Source organism: Brachionichthys hirsutus, chromosome 18 (genome assembly GCF_040956055.1).
Source record: "Brachionichthys hirsutus isolate HB-005 chromosome 18, CSIRO-AGI_Bhir_v1, whole genome shotgun sequence".
NCBI lineage: Eukaryota > Metazoa > Chordata > Actinopteri > Lophiiformes > Brachionichthyidae > Brachionichthys > Brachionichthys hirsutus.
In genome coordinates this window covers 7,309,252-7,328,296 of record NC_090914.1, presented here as the reverse complement: position 1 = coordinate 7,328,296, position 19,045 = coordinate 7,309,252, and the positions used below count along the sequence as shown (strand labels likewise).

At 43.1% G+C, this 19,045-nt stretch overlaps 2 protein-coding genes across 2 annotated transcripts; one reads left to right on the top strand and one right to left on the bottom strand.

Moving 5' to 3' along the window:
• Nucleotides 1-1,163: 1,163 nt before the first annotated feature.
• Nucleotides 1,164-15,718, top strand: cnksr1 (connector enhancer of kinase suppressor of Ras 1). Its single transcript, XM_068751902.1, has 21 exons — nt 1,164-1,215; nt 2,071-2,228; nt 4,243-4,445; nt 4,738-4,816; nt 8,310-8,351; nt 8,655-8,774; nt 8,983-9,042; nt 10,744-10,812; nt 10,915-11,040; nt 11,281-11,396; nt 11,632-11,771; nt 11,897-12,054; nt 12,133-12,166; nt 12,263-12,438; nt 12,535-12,608; nt 12,715-12,786; nt 13,179-13,246; nt 13,594-13,655; nt 13,750-13,840; nt 14,053-14,234; nt 14,612-15,718. The coding sequence occupies exons 1-21, from the start codon at nt 1,164-1,166 to the stop codon at nt 15,032-15,034; spliced, it is 2,505 nt and encodes an 834-aa protein (XP_068608003.1). The 3' UTR covers nt 15,035-15,718.
• A 1,041-nt stretch (nt 15,719-16,759) lies between these two features.
• Nucleotides 16,760-17,506, bottom strand: cldn23l (claudin 23-like). The gene has a single exon (XM_068752406.1). It carries the CDS (start codon nt 17,504-17,506, stop codon nt 16,760-16,762), a length of 747 nt encoding a protein of 248 aa, XP_068608507.1.
• Nucleotides 17,507-19,045: the final 1,539 nt, after the last annotated feature.

The window sequence follows — 19,045 nt, the reverse complement described above, 5'->3', positions numbered from 1 at the left end:
TATTTATTTACGAGAATCCAACATTTGATTGGAGCCAATATACCTTCAAACATATTGAAACCTACAATTTTTATGCACTTATTACTAAAGGTAACTTTAAGGGAGGTAATCTTTAAAGATAAAATTAACTTTGAACCGTTTCTGATGCAATTATCAAGTAGGAAGTACTCTCATATTTCTCGGATATTGGGTATGCAAATCTTTCTCGAAATTCTCTTTCTCGGAAGTGAAAAGCGTTTAATAAGATTCATTTCCAGAGAATTCCTAAGAGAGCAGCACGGCCAGTTGACTTGAAAAGGGGATTAGGCCTGTTGGTGAACAACGTCTTATCTATTCTTGTCCTGTGACCTTTAGTGGGTGTGGGATCATAAAGTTTATTACCTCGGCCAAGGAAGTTATGTTTTCAATGGCGTTTGTCTTTCTGTCTGTTATCAGGATTATGGAAAAAGTGCTGAATGGATCTTGATTTTTAAAAAAAAAAGATAGATCTTGGTCTAATTTAGATCCCACTAACTTTTGAGTGATCTGGATACCTGTGTTGACAAAAAAAAGTAAATCCATATTTAACCCATTTACATATAATGGAGTCTTCCAGCCTTCTGGTCTTCGAGATCTGATCCAGAATGAGGTCAGGAAAAAAAATATTACATTTGTACGTATATTGAAAACTCAATTTATGGATTCAAAAATCAATAAAAGAAATACACATCAACTCCGATTCACTTTTACTTTTTATGGGGGGTTGTATAGTTTATTCATGTGAGTTTTTTCTTTTCTAAATAGGTGAGATATTAATGGTTGCAACTTACGATACATATGTGTGCTTTTTAATTGGACCATTGTGTCTGCAATAAAGATTTGATTGATTGATTGATATAAATGAAATGTATTGCCATTATTATTATTGCTCTGTTATTGTTTAATTATTACAGCTGTACAGGTGTTGCAGGTTGAGCGTCCACGCCGAACCCGACAGTTGCGCAGTACAGACGCAGGAGGGGGCTCTAACCTACCTGCGTAACGCTTACCTGTACCTGTGGGTAGGACCAACACACTCGTCAGGATCAACTTTTCCCTCCTTCCTGCAGCCCGGAGAGGTAGAAGTCAGCGAAAGGACGGCTGGGAACGGAAGGAGCGGCTGCGCCAGGACTCCGACTCCGAGCATGGAGCCTATCGCGTCGTGGAGCGAGGAGCGAGTCAGCCAGTGGCTCCAAGGTGAGGGACGTTGCGCGTTCTCCTCGTTCACGCCTTGATCTCCTCTCAGGTACTTTGGCTCGGACGGGAATGTCAAAAAAAATATAGAAACCGCCACGCAAATCCGCTTGGAAGTGAAAGGTGGAGGTGGAATGAGGAAGTGGCCTCTGCGCAGAGAGAGAAGAACTACAAGCCACTTGTTATGATCGGGATCCGCTGCGTTCACACTGTACCCAGTACGCGGCTTCACAGGGAACATGTGGGCCACGAACTGGATTATAGTGTTCGGCTTTAGGTGTAGATCTGCTGTCCTCAGGTAGCCTACTTCCGTCCTGTTGCGCGCTATATTCTAATTCTACTTATAATAGGGAAATAACTTTCTCCTAATATATATTAGGCTTTTACCCGCACATGCAACATACAATAAATTATGTCGCAAATACTTTTACATAAAGTAATTAAATGATGATTGTAATTTCTTTCATCCACTGCGGGTTATTCTATGTATTAAAATATTTAACATAATGAATTAAGCTTTTATGTGCTTTTATTTTGAAGCGCTTTTAATTACTGACTATTCTAATTATATTATATATCTATCATTTATTGTGCGTTTTGCAGGTGAATTAATGCAGTTAATTCATTGAAATGGATTCACTAATTGATTGTAGCACTGATGATGCCACCGTGCTTTCACCGATCAGCTTTTTATCTTCATTCTATTCACAGAGAAATAAAATCGCATTGTGCACAGTGGTGGAATGTCACAAGTTGTTCAAGGCTGGGACTCTTTATCTTCTTTGCTGTATTATATTCTGGGATCATGTTTGGTAAAAAGATCTATTTACTCTATAATGTTGTCTGTCTCCCTGCCAGGCCTGGACGCCCCCCTGCGCCAGTACCCGGTCTCTGAGTGGCATTTATCTGGTCTGGATCTTCTCCAGTTGACCTCTAATGACCTGGAAAAGTTGGGAGTATATAAAATTGGACACCAGGAGCTCATACTGGAGGCTGTGGAGAAACTCTGTTCTCTGGTGAGCGTGAAAGCGGAATCATGTGTTTGTGTACAGTGTGTATCCATGGCAGTGTATCCAAGGGGCTGCATGTTGTGTGTGTGTGCGTGTGTGTGTGTGTGTGTATTCTCTGGATATTTGCTGAGCAGTCATCCTCTTGTCTTGCTGTGATGTCGTATATGCTCTGATATTAGAACACGGTGGCGTATTTATTCCACCGCCAGATGGGTTTCAAATCAGACATCCAGTCAGAACCTTCAACATCACGTGACAAGTTTCAGTTCATTGCTTCACATTCATATCCACTTTTAAAACAAAACACATGGTGGCGAGGTTTAAGAAAGTTAAACATTTATCTTATTCTTCTGCCAATAATGCAGATTGAGAACACGAACGCATGCGCTTAACACTCAACATGCAACTTTTGATGTTGGGGGGGGGGGGGGTACATCTGTTTTTTCACATTCTTCCCTTTGCCCGATTCATTTTGCTTCCTGTCCAATTTTGAGAAGGAGTTTAAGGACACTTAAAAAGTCAGGTTTGTTGGTGTGTGTGTGTGTGTTTAATCACAAGGGCTAATAAAGCGGGACCATATCAGTGAAGGTTTCAGCTGGCTGGTTGGACTGTCTGTTGTTTACTCGATCTGACTGGAAAACTTGTTGTTGTAATCTAAGCTAAGACTGGAACTCTGCGGATGAAGTATACTTTTAGCGCGAGTAGACTTTGCAGGCCTATAGACACTAGTGTGTCTGTTGCTGCTGTCACTGTGTCCTGATGCTCCGTGAAGCGCTAACACTGAGCTTATTCATGGGAAAACTAACCATCAGACACTCACATGGAACAGACCGAACACAATCAAGTATATGCTGCTGGCACAATTTAAAAACTAAAGCATTGGCAATGCTATGAAATATTCATGGGGACGTTCTGGCTGGTTGATAACAAAGCCAGATGGGACCGGATCTCTCTCCTTCAGCGGCGGTCACTTTTCATCTCCGCCGGACAGGTATAAGAGACGACCTATGTGTCATTCTGTGAAGATCACCTCTGATCTGAGTTGCTGTTTGACGGGAGAGCCGTCTCTGATGCTAAAAACTCCTCTCACTCTACCCGTAATAAAAATGGAGCCTCCAGAATGATTTGGAAGCAGTTCCATTAATGACTGAACATTAAAACGTTCGTCTAGGGGAGGATTGATTGCGCGACTGCTCTATGAGAGTGTGTTCGTTTTGGCCAAGTGGCGCCTGGTGGGAGATCAGAGGAAAGGGAATGTATAAATCTGCATTGCTGTTGTATTGCAAACGGCTGTCTATAGTATGAATCACGTCCTTTAACAACAAGAATAATATTGTTAATATTGAATGAGTTCTATGAAAGAAGGGAAAGAACGCAGCATAGAAACGGGCGACTGACTTTACCATGCAGAGAATTCAGATTACTAATATAGTAGGAGCACTATCATGACAAACGGCTGTAGAGTTGGGTTTAATAATATCCAGATGAAAATGGCTGTAGTTCCGCCTCCTCGGCTGGAATGTGAGGATAACTTTGACTGGGTGACATATTCTTCATGGCGCCGCTATGTTTCATTAAGGCAGATCTTGCAGTGTCGGTGTTAATAGTCTGTTGGGCGTCGCACGCACGGTGTCCATGCAGTTTCGGGTGGATAACTGCTCTGATATAAAGTACAGCGCACAGAGGCATCCCTGTTGGAAGTCTGCGTTGTCATGGTTTTTGGTTTACTGTTAAATTTGATTTAAGATCGGCTCAGTCCACAGTGGGACGAATGCCATTTGTCCTAATCAGCCCAGGCTTTCTCCAGGACGTCTAGAAAGACATTGTTTGCTGGACAGACACTTGAGAGGCAGCGGTTCACTGAATAAACATGAGGTCAGGAAGAGAGAGAAAGAGCGGGCGATGCGAGGAGTCAGATCAGGGATGGATGACGAGGAGAGGTTTTCAAATCACACATTATGTTTACGGTGGTTGAATCCCACCCGTGACCAGCGTGTGTCGGCGTGTGCGCGCTCTCCAGACGTATGGCATCGGCGGCGAGAACCTGCGCTGCCTGACGGAGAAGATGCGTGCCGTGTCCCACACGCTTCAGATGGGCATCCAGGGCCGCTGGCGCCTCAACAGCTACGACGGACGCACCGCCACCAAGCTGCCTGCCGGCGTCCTGCAAGTCGTGGTGGAACTCATCATCTCTGCCAAAGGACTCTTCTCTTTGATCAACAGGTTAGTAAAGAAGGGCTCATCTAACCCCTCGACAGCATGCGTAGCATTAAAAGCTGCTAATTGTTCCCCGCTGTTATTTGTAATATTCTTAAATATTGGGTGTATTTGCTCTTTGCATGTTCTTCCTTCTTATTAAAACTGACACCTGTTGCTTTTAATGTTCCCTCTCTCTCCATTTGATCTTTGATGTTTTCATTGTGTGACTTTCTGAGACTCTGAATTTGTCTTTAACTTGCAGTCATTTGTATCCGCACCTATTAATATATAATCTGTATAATCCTTATCTTCTCAGATATCAGTTTTTCAGTGGCAACACCACCAGCAAAAATATATTCCGCTGCTGCAAAGAACTGGGAGACATCGTCCAGAAGGTCTGTCCTGATATAGTTTCATGAAACTTGCGACTGTAATAATAAACTCCAATAGTTAAAATCTACCTAATATAAAATGGTATTTTCATGCAAAATGAAAGGCTAGTTGAATCAGTTTGCTCTCCACCTTGTTTTATCTTAAGAGGAACCACATTTCTAATGCACCATAAAAGAGGAACTACGTCCTCTTGTCCAGGTGGTTCTGTTCTTTTTCAAATCAAACCCGAAAATGCAGCAGGGAAAAACAAGCGCACGCCCATACACCCCGCTCCTCAGCTTAACATGGTCTTTATCTTTGCATTCCTGGCATACTTGGGAGGCGGCTCGTTCTTGAAGATGCTTTTTCTGAAAGAATCACCAGATGAGACGACTGGGTTTTGTTAGTTTACTCCTCTGAAAATGTCTGACAGAAATAGCAGATTTGGTAACTGGATGCATATAAAGGTGGACGGAAAATGTACACAGGTAGCATGAGAGACAGGCCTGGATATGTTGCAATGTCTGCCTTGGGGAGAATGGGAGGGAGCGAGGGAAGCAGAGGGGAAGGCCGAGAAAGAAGGAGGAGTCTGAGGGGAAGGGATTGCAGCTCAACTGTTGAATGACTTTTGATTCCTGGTGGAGTGCAGGTCGCTCGGGAAACGGCAGAGAGCAACAGACTGAGACTATTGGATCGGAAGCTGTGGCGACTTTTCAGATGAAAATCCTGAACCAAGTGGCGTGGAAAGAAAGAGAAAAATAAGATAGCTCGCGGGAGAAGGAGAATCAGAGAGAGTTAAGGAGTCAGTCGGAGGTAGAAAGCGGGTGAAAGAAGATGCTCAGCATTCAGGGGCGTTATAAATAGCCCCCTATATCCTGCCCTGGACGCCTGCCCGGCACAGCAGGTACAGTTCTCACCTCTTTGCTTCGATAAATCTCCACAAGGTGATTTGCTGGCTTTACGCTTTCCGTGACAGCTCATGTACGCCACAGGTCCTGTGCTTTATTTTGTTGTTATAGCTTTGTGTAGATTATGATGCTAAAGGTCATCCAGGCATTTAGTAGACATTTAAGCACCTGTGGATAAGTCTACTGGAGCCTAATGTGACAAATGAGGATTGTACATTGGTGTACGGTAGCAGCAATATTACTGGACCGGAGGGGGAAGGAAGGAAGCGAGGATCTCACAGTTATTTAGCTTGTTGGTTTTGAGTGACCTGTTAACGCAGACGTTTTTTAATCGGGTGAGTTATCAACATTTTAAAATAAAACCTTGCTGCTTTTGTTGTCGGTGCCTCTGAGAGGATCATGTCTGCCCATTGTTTGCTCAATTCCTGTTTTTGAACCTCATCCATGCTTGTATTTGTGCATGCAGGTGTCGTAAAAGTACGACTTACTGCCAATAATGAATTGCAGGGGCAGCAGTTTAAATTTACTCCGTAGTACATAATTCCCTTCACAAAATAACATTAGGAATGGTTGAGGTATTTTCACACCTATAAATTCTGCATAGCAGCTATTTTGACACGTTCCAGTTACCGCAGTTATTAATTTACAAAAGAAAAAACCTCTACAGGTGCCCTAAAAGGTCATTTTTGGACAGCTAGGGAGCCCATCCCTCTGTGATGTGAAGAGAACATGTGGGTGACGTCCTGATCTGTCATCACAGCGTTATTTGGAGGAACGGAGACACATTACACCCCTACTGTAAAACTTAATCACGTTGCAATACACGCCTCCTCGGAGGTATGGCGTCCGCACAAACAGGCGCAGTCATTATCGCGCCGCCTTTAAATTCGCTTCCCGGCTAACAGATCGTGACCCCTGTCATGGCTGTCAAGGCATCATGTCTTCATCGCCCTTTTCAACAGAAGACACGTCAAACCTTTCACCCCACAGAAAGGGCTGTTGTCTCCTGGTAGCCCTCTCAGTTGCCGCGTGCTGCGCCGTGCACCGTGAGGGTGCTCAAGGTCAGCAGTCGGCTGGTGTTGCCAGGTCCGTTTCACTCGGTGTGCTTTGAGGCCGACTGAGCAAGATACAGAAATGAGGAGGGGAAAAACATTGGCTGATGTTAAGGTATGTTGGGTTAATATTGAGTCTAGAAGAGTAAAGTCTATACATCCAAATCGGGTAAGATTTTTTTTGACCTTGATAAAGGAAGTATGATTTTGGGAGAAGTGGTACGCGTAAAAGCAAGGCTCTGAATATGGGCGGGAAGCTGATGTAAAACACAGAGGTGTCTTCCAGTCTTTTAATAAGGGGTCTGAGACATGTTGTCAAACAGAAGTCCAAGTATGCAGAGACGGTCTTTCGATTGATGCGTTTCTACACACGCTCTTGGTTCTTCTTGTCTGCATTTTTTTTAAAGAATGCTACATTGTCAGAATAGTTTGTTTTTGTTTCCAAGACAACTATTTAGAGGACAGCGTTCAGACACAGAGCGCCGCTGCCAGGTTGGATCGCCCACCTGACCCGAGAACACACGCATGCACGACACAAGCGCTTTCTTCTGATCCGGTGAAGACGCAGGTTCATTTACTTTGCAGAAAGAAGGAAGAGTGACCTTCATCTGGCTCTGATGAAGGTCACAGCCTCAATCTGTATTTTTAGTGAAGTGCTTGTTGAAGTTCTGTTTAAAGCCGTTATTTGGAAAGTGACTATTTTTTGTAATTTGATTTTCTACATGACATTGAAAAAATTTGAAAACAGAAATACATTTTTTTTTTATGTCCTCCAATAACAACCTGAGGTTGAGTGTTTGAATTTCAAAGTATTTCAGCGAATGCTTATGAAGGGTTAAGAGTCTTGCTTCCTAAGCTAACTAACTTAGCATTGGACACTCTTACAGGCTATAGCTGTGGCAATGCTCTGCTTGAGTAGGGATTAAGATAAAGAGCTGAACGTCTTTATGTGTTTACACCAAACCTTTAGTGCCGTGTTGTGCACATGGATCTATCACGAGTTCTGCATCTATGCACTATGCAGACTCAAATCCCCTGAAGGGAAAATGCAGCACCCACACACACACACACACACAAAAAAAAGCCGAGCAGATCAGCTGAACCGACCGGAACCTCGCTCAGTCATACCCCTCCTAAAGGCTCACAGCCTTTAATTAGCACAGGAATCCAACCGTGTTCACTGTTGATCCTCTCTTACATTTCACACTGATTAATTTCACTCGGCAGTCCTTTCGTTCATTCAAATTCACTCGCTAGAAATCCCAGTCGTGAAGGGGTCCGATATGCACTATCGTGAAAAAAAAAAAAAAGATTTTCCCGTTTATTTATGCAGCACTGCTATGGTAAGAAATGGCGTCACGGTGTCTCTCTCTTTCTCTCTGCTAGTTTTCATTTCACTTCCTGGCTCGTACTAAGTAGAGGAAATGGAACATAAGATTCGAGTCCGTTTGTCCCATTTCCACAATTGAATATCTGCGTTAGACTTGCTGCTGTCTCTGTGTATTGCTGTTCTGCTCTGTTTAGCTCTACCTAATACTTCTCCACTCATCCCACAGGACATCACTGTCTGTGAAAAGGAGAAGGACATCATATCTGTGGTGAGCGCGCCAGATATTGTTTTTTGCCTACTTTGCTTGATATAAGTACTTACGGATTCCCTTAAATCCCACGTACAAAAACGCATCGGCAGACGTGGAACAGGATACTCGTGCTTTTGTTGTCAGGAGTGTGTAATACCCTGAATCTCTTGTGCTTTCATTACATTAGAAAGAACCTTGTACAGTTAGTAGCTCAGAACAGAAGAACCAGACGCCGATGTTTTTAGTCTACCTCCAGATCCCAGTAAATCAGACACAGGATTGTACGAGACGCATGCAATTGTGTTTTGTCTCATCCTATAGTGCCGTCAGTTGGTGGCAGTGTGTGATGAGATCCTGACCTCCAGCTCTGAGGCGCTTCTCACCAACACTGCTCAGCTGGAGAGTGTGGACCTGGTACCGGTGTCGCCGGGTCATCAGCTGGTAAAGCCTGCGCGGCGTGAATGCCTCTGACATCTGTCATTGTCAAATGTTTCACTGCCAATATTACATTATTATTATCATATGCATAAATATAACTGTCTCACAATTAAATTATATCGAGTCATTGCAGATCCTCAGGCGCCTCGGCCTGGAAACGCCTTTCTTTAACCCATTTAAGTTAACATCCGTCTGTGTCTCGCTGTTTTAGGGGATTGAGGTGACGTCCACCGGCTCTAGTACCCACTATGTGACCGGGACAGCGGCTGAGGTCAGACTCTGTCATTTAAACCTTTACACACACACAGAGATAACTGTGGCTGTCTTCTTAGCACTCTTAGCCAATCCTCTAAGGAGCATTATGACAGAAACTTCTCCGCATCTTGGACTCCTGGCTTCAATTTCATCTCTTTTTTGCAAGAGCCCCGCTGAGGAGGAATCCCAAAGGCCTCTTCCAGTGTTTAATGCCTTCAAAATGCCAAATATTTCACGTGTTCCTTCTGGCTCTCCACGGTTTAAGTATGAAATTTTAATTTGGAAAAACAAAAATGTGGAGGCATGAGCTGCAGAGATGCCAGCTTTCTTTCCTTCAGTAGTTTGAATTTGAAAACAAAGTGAATCATTGTGCAAATACTTTGTATTTGCACAAACATCTATTCTGGAATTCAAACAGCAAAGTGTAGTCTAGTTCCAATTTAGTCTTAATAATGTTACGGTTTATAAATGAATTAAATTGTGTGTAAATTGTGAAACTAGTAGGCAACTGCGTTTCTCTTTTTATAAGCACATAAGCCAAAAAAGCATAGATTAGTTTAATGTTAATAGGAGCTAATTATTAAATAGATAGAAGTGAAGAGAAATGTAGTTAAAACTGCTGAATGTGCTAGTTGGTTGATTTTAAGTGTAGTTTAATTGATTTGGCTTCTCTGCTCAGATAAAATAAAACCCGTGAAAAGAGATGATCTTAGAAAAATGGGCCTTGTTTGATCAGCTCCGGAGTGATGGGACTGCGTTGGGGACGGCTCGTTAAAGTGTGAGAGCAGCTCTCCTGCGGGACGGGAAATTGAAGATGTGGTTTTTCCATGAACAACAGAGCACAGTATCCTCCACTCCTCTGCTGCTGCAGTTGCATCACCGTGACTGACTGCTAGCAAGAGACGTGTGAAAACACCGGCATGATCAGAAAGCCCACCTGTGTGCTGCTGCCATGTGTCCACTACAGAGGACAATCAGCTCTGTGTTCATTCAAATCGGCTCGCGCAAGTAACGAAACTGCCAGGCACCCGAGCCAGTCATTTTCTGTAATTTTCAGCGTTTTAACCGTATTGATAATTTTCACGTATCAGTAATTATTATGGGATATTTAGGCAGCAAAGCTAAAAGCGTCAGTCAGCGAGCAGAACATTAGCCAGACCTGCAAGTAGAGCCCGTAGCTCCACCAAGACCCATCACGCCCCTTTAATCCAATCAAGCCTTATCTGAGATCTGACTCGTAGCCCTGTAACCACGATTTACAGGGCTACTACAAGTGCCACATCTAAATCTGGTGGATCCAGAACAGCGTATTGTACCCACTTATATACAAACCCTTTAATAATGTGTGTGTGGTTATTGTTGTTTAAAAAAATAAAATAAAATTTAAGATCCCCGCGTTATTCAGCAGTTTTTTATTTTTTTATTTTGCGATAAGCCAACCAACAGTCCAACCCACACGGTTGCAAATGCATCTTGTTTACGAGTTCTGTTGTTATTGGTATCACAGTTGCAAAGACAACCAGATTGCTGTCCCCTTTTCCTCTGCGTATCAACCACCAAACATCCCAGGACAAAAGCCTGCAATTCTGCGAAACCAGATAGGAATGGTGCCAGTTTCACAAGAACAAAGAGTAGCCACAAATATGTTAATGAGGCATGACATGAATTAATAAATGTCAGGATGACTCTGGGTTTTCTTTCTCTTGTCCTTTTCTAGCCATCATCTGATGTCTTTGTGAAGATCTTGGCTGGTGATGAAGTGATTCAAGTCAACGACCAGATTGTGGTGGGGTCTCACTGCATACATGCAGTCCTCTCAGCCTCAGCCTCCTGCGCAATACTTTTCTGTTTGGAACAATTATCTTCATCATCTGTGTTATCGCACCAGGTGGGTTGGAGCAGAGCAAACCTCGTAAAGAAGCTGCAGGAGAATCCCACAAGTGTGACGCTGGTCCTGAAGAAGATTCCTGGGTCACTGAGAGGCAAACGTTCAGTCCAGCTCTCATCCACAAAGGTCAGGATAATTTAAGTCTTCCTCCAGTCCAGGGAATGGAAACTGCAGTATGTATGTTTGTACGATCGGGTGTCATAGTGGTGCAGTGGTTAGCACCGTCACCGCAGAATGGGGTTCTGGGTTCACATCCAAACCTGACCAGTCCCTCCTGGTGCTCCGGCTTCCTCCCGCAAACCAAAAACATGTCATGTTCATGGCACACACGCTAACATGCATGGATTTCTGCTGAATCCTTTTCAGAAGGAGGAAGAGGGGGAAACAGAAGAGAGGTCAGAGGAGGAGGAGGAAGAAGAGGAGAATCCGAGGCACTCCATATTTGAAAGAGTAGCAGCCTCTGTCAGGTCCCTGTCTTTTAGGTGAGAGCAAATATTTTCTTTCACTCTAACAGCCAGCTTCCCCTTTTAAAAATGCTGTCCTGCTTTACATCACTGTTAAAAAGATTAAATATGCCACAGGTTGTTCTGTCTCTCTTCAAAGCAGCGTGACTTCATTGTATTTTCATTTCTTCTCTAACGTACCGGTACCTGAAAGCACCATCAGTGAGTCGTTTGATTGATGTTGGCATCAGTGTCTTTGTGTTTTCTACTCCAGGAGAGCCATTCAGGGTCCATTGATAAATCAGCAGCCTATGGGACAGGAAGAGTCAGAGCTGGCCTTCGACAAGGACCTGGGGGAAAGCCCGACTGTCACGTCGCATCAAAGCCAGCAGGGGGAGCTCCTGTCAGTCACAGGTGAGCAGACAAACTGGGCTGTGTCTTCAGCGAGATGTCTTCTATTCTACAAAGAGAGGGTCTGATAGTGAGAAATACCAGTTGTAATTTCGTATATCTTCACCGCTGGTTTGTGTGTTTCTCAGGGGAGTTTGAGAGTTTCGACACTTCAAGGCTCTCCCCAAGATTGCAAAAAGTCCAGTCACCTAGAAGTCCCTCTCCCTTGTTATTTGGGTCGTTCAGAAGTCCTTCGCCTCTGGGAGTCAACCAGGATACAGCGAGCATAAGTTCCTGCCCCGAAATGGTGGGACACACAGAAAGAAAGTTTTAAATTGGAATCAAACTATGATTTAATCACTTTATGCGTTTTTTTTCTTTTCAGGGGAGTAAAGACAGAGAGAAGAATTCTAAAAAAGGTCAAATGTTCACTGTGAAATAAAAGGAAACCAAACACTAAATCTAACCTTAACCCAAAAGTGAAAAACTCCTCTTCCCGGCTTTCGTCCCACTAGGAATGTCGACGGCTATGAGCCGCCGCCGCGTGTCTTGCCGTGAGCTGAGTCAACCCGACTGTGATGGCTGGCTGTGGAAGAAGAGGAAGGAAAGCAGTGTCTTCCGCACACAGAAGTGGCAGCGCTTCTGGTTTGTCCTCAAGGGACCGTCCCTTTATTGGTACTTCAGTCAACAGGTGGGAATAATAAGGCGATGGGAAAAGGAAATGGATGCGCTTGTTCTTCTCTCACCTACATCAGATTGTGGGTGTCACATCTGGTACTTTCTGCAGGATGAGAAGGCAGAGGGTTTCGTCAATATATCCAGCTACAGCATAGAGAGCGCTGGAGAGCACAAGAGAAAACAGTAAGGATAATTTTCCTGATAATATTAACAGACCGAAAGTTCATTTGGAAAGTTAATGATAATGGTGGTCGCCTTTATCTTTTTTTTTTTCTGTCTCCCCCACAAGTGTGTTTAAAATGTTCCACCAGAAATTTCAGAACTTCTTCTTTGCTGTTGAAAATGTCAGTGACATGAGCAAGTAAGTTGAATCAACGACTGTTTGTAGTCTTGTTCATCCTTTTTATCTGCTTGCTATTCCTCATGTAAAACCTAAAGTGACGAGCTAATTCAGTTTAATGATGCCGGTCAAACGTTCGGCGGATAGCTGACCAGTTCTAAAATGCATCTGCCAGACAAACCGCATTAGCTGCAAAATATTGCATTTCCTTTAATGCACACATTTCAAGGATAGAGACGCTTGTTCCGGTGTCAGTCTGCACTGCCCCCTACAGTCAGCATTTACAATTTCTACAATCCTGTTTTTGTCCTGTTTACAATAATGATGATTGGAATAAACCCCTAATCATCTCTGTTACTGAAGAATAAAGTCTGTTAGCATCATATTTAGCTTGTTACTATTTTTTTCTGCAGGTGGATTAACTGTCTCATCACAGCCATACAGAAACATAAGAAGCAGAATGGACCAAATTTTGAAGAAGGTTTGAAAAAAAAAATACTCCTTCAACATGTATTTTTACCGGTATTTTAAAAAAGTAAAACTGACTATTAATATTGTATATTAAGGAACTAACCAGAGTCCTTTTTACAATCCTGTGCATGAAATTTAATAATAATGCTTGCGTTTTCTTGGTTACGATAATTTCATTAGACTAAGTTTTATCATTTATAGATGATGAAGCAAAATTACTTTTGCAGTTCCTCCTCAGATTCTTGATCCATTCCTGCAATGCTTTTTACAAACGGTTAGAGGTGCTGAATGTCTGGTACATTTTCATATGCACACCAAATGCTTCTCATGACATCTTTCATGCTTATTGGTCAACAGAATGTGTCAGTGAGACTGAATCAGAAAGCGAGACGTCACCTTCGCCACGCAGAAGAAACAAGGTCGGCACACACACACACACACACACACACACACACACACACACACACACTATTCAAAGAACCATTCACATTTGTATGTGTCATTAAATCTCAGAGAGTGCAGTCCAACACTCTGCCTCGCTCCAAGGTGAAGGTGAAAAAGGCGCCATTATCGGGTACCTCACCAGGGGGCAGCAATGAAACAGGTACAACTTTCTTGTTTTCTTCTGAGCTTCCTCATTTAATCCATTAGTGTTTCTAAAAAAAAAAAAAAAAAAGCTAATGAATAGACCTCAACGGATTTCAGTACTTCACCCAGTGAATCGACAAATGGATGGCGAAACAAATGTTCCCACGTCATCTGTTTCACGTCTGCCCCTCCATTTATATTTGCTTTTTCTTTGTCTCCATTTGAAAGGAGGGCCAGTGGACGAGATGGGCGTGATGTTGAACAACATAAAGGAGGGAGGGGTGTCTCTGATCGGTCATGATCAGCCTTTTACACACGACCACTTCAGGAAGTCATTCATTAAACGCTGCAAGAACCCTATCATCAATGAGAAAGTGCACACACTCCGGACCCTGCACAGCACGCTTAAGGTGAGCAGATGAGACGCGCTGGACACGAATCAGCCAGAAGCCGTATGACTCCATACTGACATGTCAACCACACACACACACTCTCTGCTGAAATTACTTAGACAAATACAATCAGGGTAGCGATCATTTTTGCAGCAACTGCCACAATCTAAGTTCTATATGTCCTTGGTTTTCGTTTAATTTAATTGATCATGTGATCAGGCTAAGAGTAGAATTAATGTTCATCTTTTCCCTGTGACATTTTTATTTATTTATTTAATCGAAGGAAATGACACTTGTGCAGCTTGGTTTGGTTTTAGGCATTCAAAATCTAACAATTCCATATTTATTTATATTTGCATGGTCAATTAATTTCTTTTATTCTTTCTAATCTCAAGGCCAAAGAGGCAGAGTTGATGCAGATGAATAAGATCTTAGAGGACTCTGATCTGACAGCATTAAAGTATCGTCAGTGGCGGGAACAAAACGAGGAACTGATTCAGGACATCAACAGAGCGGCCGTTATCAAGGCGTCCAAAGGAGCCGATGACACAGCCGTGCCAGACATGCCGACCGAGGACGTTGCCTTGGTATCGCCTACAAGCGAGACAGAGGGCGCATACAGGTTGAGTTTCAGCGACGGGGAGGAACTCGTGGATGCAGAACCTTCGGATGTTCATCTGGAGATCCCGCAGGTTTCCGCCAGCGCAGAAACCAGTCCCGTGTTTGAATTCTCTCTGGGATCACTTCAGGATTCAATACAGCGGGAGCTGAGTGAAACGACAGAGGGCAAAGAAGCTTCTAACTACTTCTACATCTGAGACTAAACCACTGCAGTCTCGCTAAAAGACATCAAACGGCGTGCGACAGATGCATTTCTTCATGTCCTTCTGCTGACATTCACCACAAAGGATTCGTTTAGTTGACTTCAAATCAGCACTTTAATCATACGTCAGTGAAATGGGCTTGATTTGCAAATTTGGGCTTACAATAAGTTTAGGTTTACAAGAGAGAAAAACGGAACGATTTGCCAAGTGACAAACTGAGTTCAGTATGTAATTTAAAAGGACGGATGAAAAGTCAAACGTTTCTGAGCGATCAATGTAATATAATGAATGTGATTTGTAAATACAATTTTACTGTATTTGTTTATTGACATTACCTTAATAAAGGTATGCATTGGAAGTATTTTGCACATAATGTGTTTCAGTAACACTGTATTTTTTTTTTTTTTACTTTTCATTATATTTTCTTTCTTTGCCTGACCTGTAAGAATGCTTGCTTCAGTACCGTACACGGATTTGTTCGTGCGACCCAGTCTGCAGTAACGCAGGGGAGAACTGAAATGGATCAGCCCTTTCTTCCACTGTGATAGTCTGCATTTTAAAAAGGGAGCGCGATGTTTTCATGAAACAGCCTGTGAAGTTCCCTTCGTAATTTAAAGACTGATGTGAGGGTGAATAAATGGGATGACTGACAAATCTTTATAAAGCCAATATTTTTTTCCACCCTTTGTATTTGTGTAAATTATTTGGCATGCCTTAATTTGACATGTGTTGGTCTTTTGTGCTTGAATTTCAGAACATTAGTCTTATTTGCTCTCTGTGTGAACCCCATCGGTAAATGACCTTCGCCGAATATAAAGAAATAGAAATGCATTTCTTCTCAAGGAAGACTTTTGCTCTTGTACACTGCCGTAATTTGAACAAAATGGTTTTTCCCCATTTTTAAAAAATGGTTGAAAGAGAATCAGTTGTTAAACAAACAACGATTTACAATGTAGAACTTGCAAGTTTTATTACAGCTTTACACCAGAGTATTCATTAGTTCAAATGGAAGCACACACATCCGCACGCAAATAATATATACCAAAAACACTGCAGGGATGGCAATTCATTTCAGCGGCTTTTTTTGTGTATATGAGTGCATTGCTATAAGTTCACACTAACAAATTATTTGCAAAGAACAAACAACAACCTGTTGAGCACCCTCTTCCTCAAAGTCATTTCTCTGACCTGTTTATGTTATCACATCAGAAAATATTTGTATTTATTCTTTGTTTTTCATTGTTTTAACTAAAACAATTGGATTGATGATCATTTTCAATCCAAAAAGAGATCTTCATGTTTTTTAATTTAACATAACTATCCACGTACAAGTAATTGTACCACAAATACTTTGCATTTCATAGTGACATTTGGACACAAGAATGTTTCTTGGCAACGGCACAAAGGAAATGCTACAAAGTCAAAGGCAGCACAAAGAGTCACGAGTCCGATTTCATTACATTTTGCAATTAAAGGCAGCAGGAAGCTTTTTTCAACCATAATGATCAAAATCAATCTCTGACAATGTTTGCACCATATGTGACCCATCGCTTCGTGTTCTACATCACTGAGTAAATTCAGTTACATCCATCATGTCGACTCAATCAATCAATGTCTTGTTCACGCTCATGTGTGGCTTGAATCATTTGATCACTCGGCAGACTCAATGGCAGATTTGATCCTCTTCATGCGTGACTTTAAGTCTTTTAGACTCACATTCTAACAGCTGACTTCATACATATCGACATCTGGCTTATGGGGGATCTCTTGACATGAAGGACAGGCAGGTACTTCTGGGCAGGATGGGCAGATCGGGCATCTTGGCCGTTTGAAGCTGAACAGCAGAGCGCTTCCTCCCAGCACCTGCAAACATGAACCCAGCCATCCAAAGTAAAGCGAACCAGCAGGCTGCAGGCTGAGGTGGGGGAACTTTGGGTTGTTGGTCCCTCGACTTGATGCTGCCACCCCCAATCTTTCAAGGTTGTGCGTGTACACCCCGAGGGCAGTCAGGCTCAGCACCCCAGAAATCACCACCAGGACTCCACCTGTTGCTGCTACACCTCTCAGAGGTATATCCGTCCAACAGCGGACCCCGATGCATGCCAGGACGATGCCAGTGCCACACAGGAACAATGAGGTCAGGACCAAACCTTGTGCCAGGCGAAGCCTTGGATCTCTCTGGTATGGACCCGCCACAGGCCAACACTGCTTCAACTCTGAGTGCTCCACCTGCAGGCAGCTCTCCCAAAGTCCATCAGATCTCAGCAGAAGCAGTGACTCCACTGATTTGGACCTGGACCCCATTCCCTGACCTTTCACTCCTGCCCGAAGAATCGACCCCGGCCCCACCATACCTAGCCGTGCCCGTCCCTCTCTCCACTGAGGGGTGATGGCAGCAGTGAAAACCAGAACCAGTCCCAAAGGGGCAAAGACAATACCCATCACCATGGAGGCTGGAGTGTGCATGATAAGTCGGTTTCACAGATCTCAGGAGACTTAATAATAAAATAGGCCAGGTGCACAGTGAGATTATTTTCCGAAGATGGATGGCTGTGGCTGCAGCTGCCACTCCTCCAGGCGGGGATGTTGCTCCTTATTGTCATATGCTGGTGCCGTGGGACCCATTAGAGCAGAGCAGATCTATTCTGAAAGGATTACAAGACACAATTCGGATCAAATCTCAGTCATGTTTCAAAATTGTTTCCTAGACTTCCCAAATAAGTCACAAGTCAACATAATGAACAGCTTGACATCAGTTCAACCCCTAAATGCTCTCGACATGCGTCCATTACCTCTTCATGGAATGACTCCTGTCTTTGAGCGGCAGGTTCTTCATTCTGAATGTCTGGAGGATTTGAGCTCTCGTCGGGTCAAAGCGAGATAACGGTATGAGAGACCTAACAGAGATATGAACGGGAGCGGCAGACGAGAGCTCCAGGAGGGAGGGAGGCAGGTTTGGCATCACTGCTCCAGCACTGTGCAGGAAAACATTGAGCGGTCGATGTCTGTCTCTGTTGCTAGGATACGATAACTTGGCCAATCTCAATGAGCCTGTATGTGTGTGTATATTAATCATAAGACCTATTTCGGGAGCGTGCATGAGTCGAACTGTGCGAGCGTCCTTGTGTCGTTTTAACGGCTAGGAGATTGATGGCCAGCTGTGACCTTGGAGGAATTCAGCCAGGTTGGTAATTATGTCTTCATGTGAAGCGCTTCCACGAGTGTTTCAGCCCGGAGGACGATATGTAGAATGCCCTCTGGGATGAAGACATGACAGTCTGTGTGAATCATGTTAACATGGTGTTTCTCTTGTGTTGTGGGAACGTGGGAAACCGCTCCGGTATTCTCAGATGTGCACACTGGTGTTACAAAAGTCACACGCTTTTCAGAAAGAGGTCATTTCTGAAGGTCATGCTGCTTATAAATTGGAAAAATCAATGTAATGATGAAATGTGAGATGGAATACAAGTTTCAGTTTCTTGTGAAGCTTAATTTTGATGTTATATTTATTATATGCCATAAATTAAATACCATATGCATGTGAATAAATAAATACAGAAACGCCAACGTGCATCTTAAATGATGCCTTAATCATATGATTCTCATTAGATTATTAGTAAGAGTCGACCAACAAATGGAAGCTGAACTAATCATTGTCACCTACATTTAAAACAACAAAACACATGTTTTATTTTACTTTGTGCACATGTCGTATTGATTATACATCAGAAGTGAGAACGAATATTTTGTCACATTTTACACGGAAGTTGATTTTAGCCATAAACAGTAATGCCTGTTCCTTTATCGGGATCCACTCCAAAGACGAGATGGTTTCCTCCTTCCGACACGCCCAATTATACAACAGGTTGAATTAAACTCTGTCAGGTGGCTTTTTGTGTCATCCTGGTAACAGACAAACCAACACCTATAAGCACTACCTGCTGAATTTAACCATTTAGACTGGCCATTTAAAGCATACGGATAATAAAGATGACAAGGTCGCAG

Excerpts from the sequence above, each read along its gene's own strand:
- cldn23l (XM_068752406.1), bottom strand. The coding sequence starts at position 17,506 with ATGCACACTCCAGCCTCCATGGTGATGGGTATTGTCTTTGCCCCTTTG.
- cnksr1 (XM_068751902.1), top strand. The coding sequence starts at position 1,164 with ATGGAGCCTATCGCGTCGTGGAGCGAGGAGCGAGTCAGCCAGTGGCTC. Across the intron at positions 10,813-10,914 it reads AAGTCAACGACCAGATTGTG|GTGGGTTGGAGCAGAGCAAA; the intron begins GTGGGGTCTCAC and ends TTATCGCACCAG. Across the intron at positions 11,772-11,896 it reads GGAGCTCCTGTCAGTCACAG|GGGAGTTTGAGAGTTTCGAC; the intron begins GTGAGCAGACAA and ends TGTGTTTCTCAG.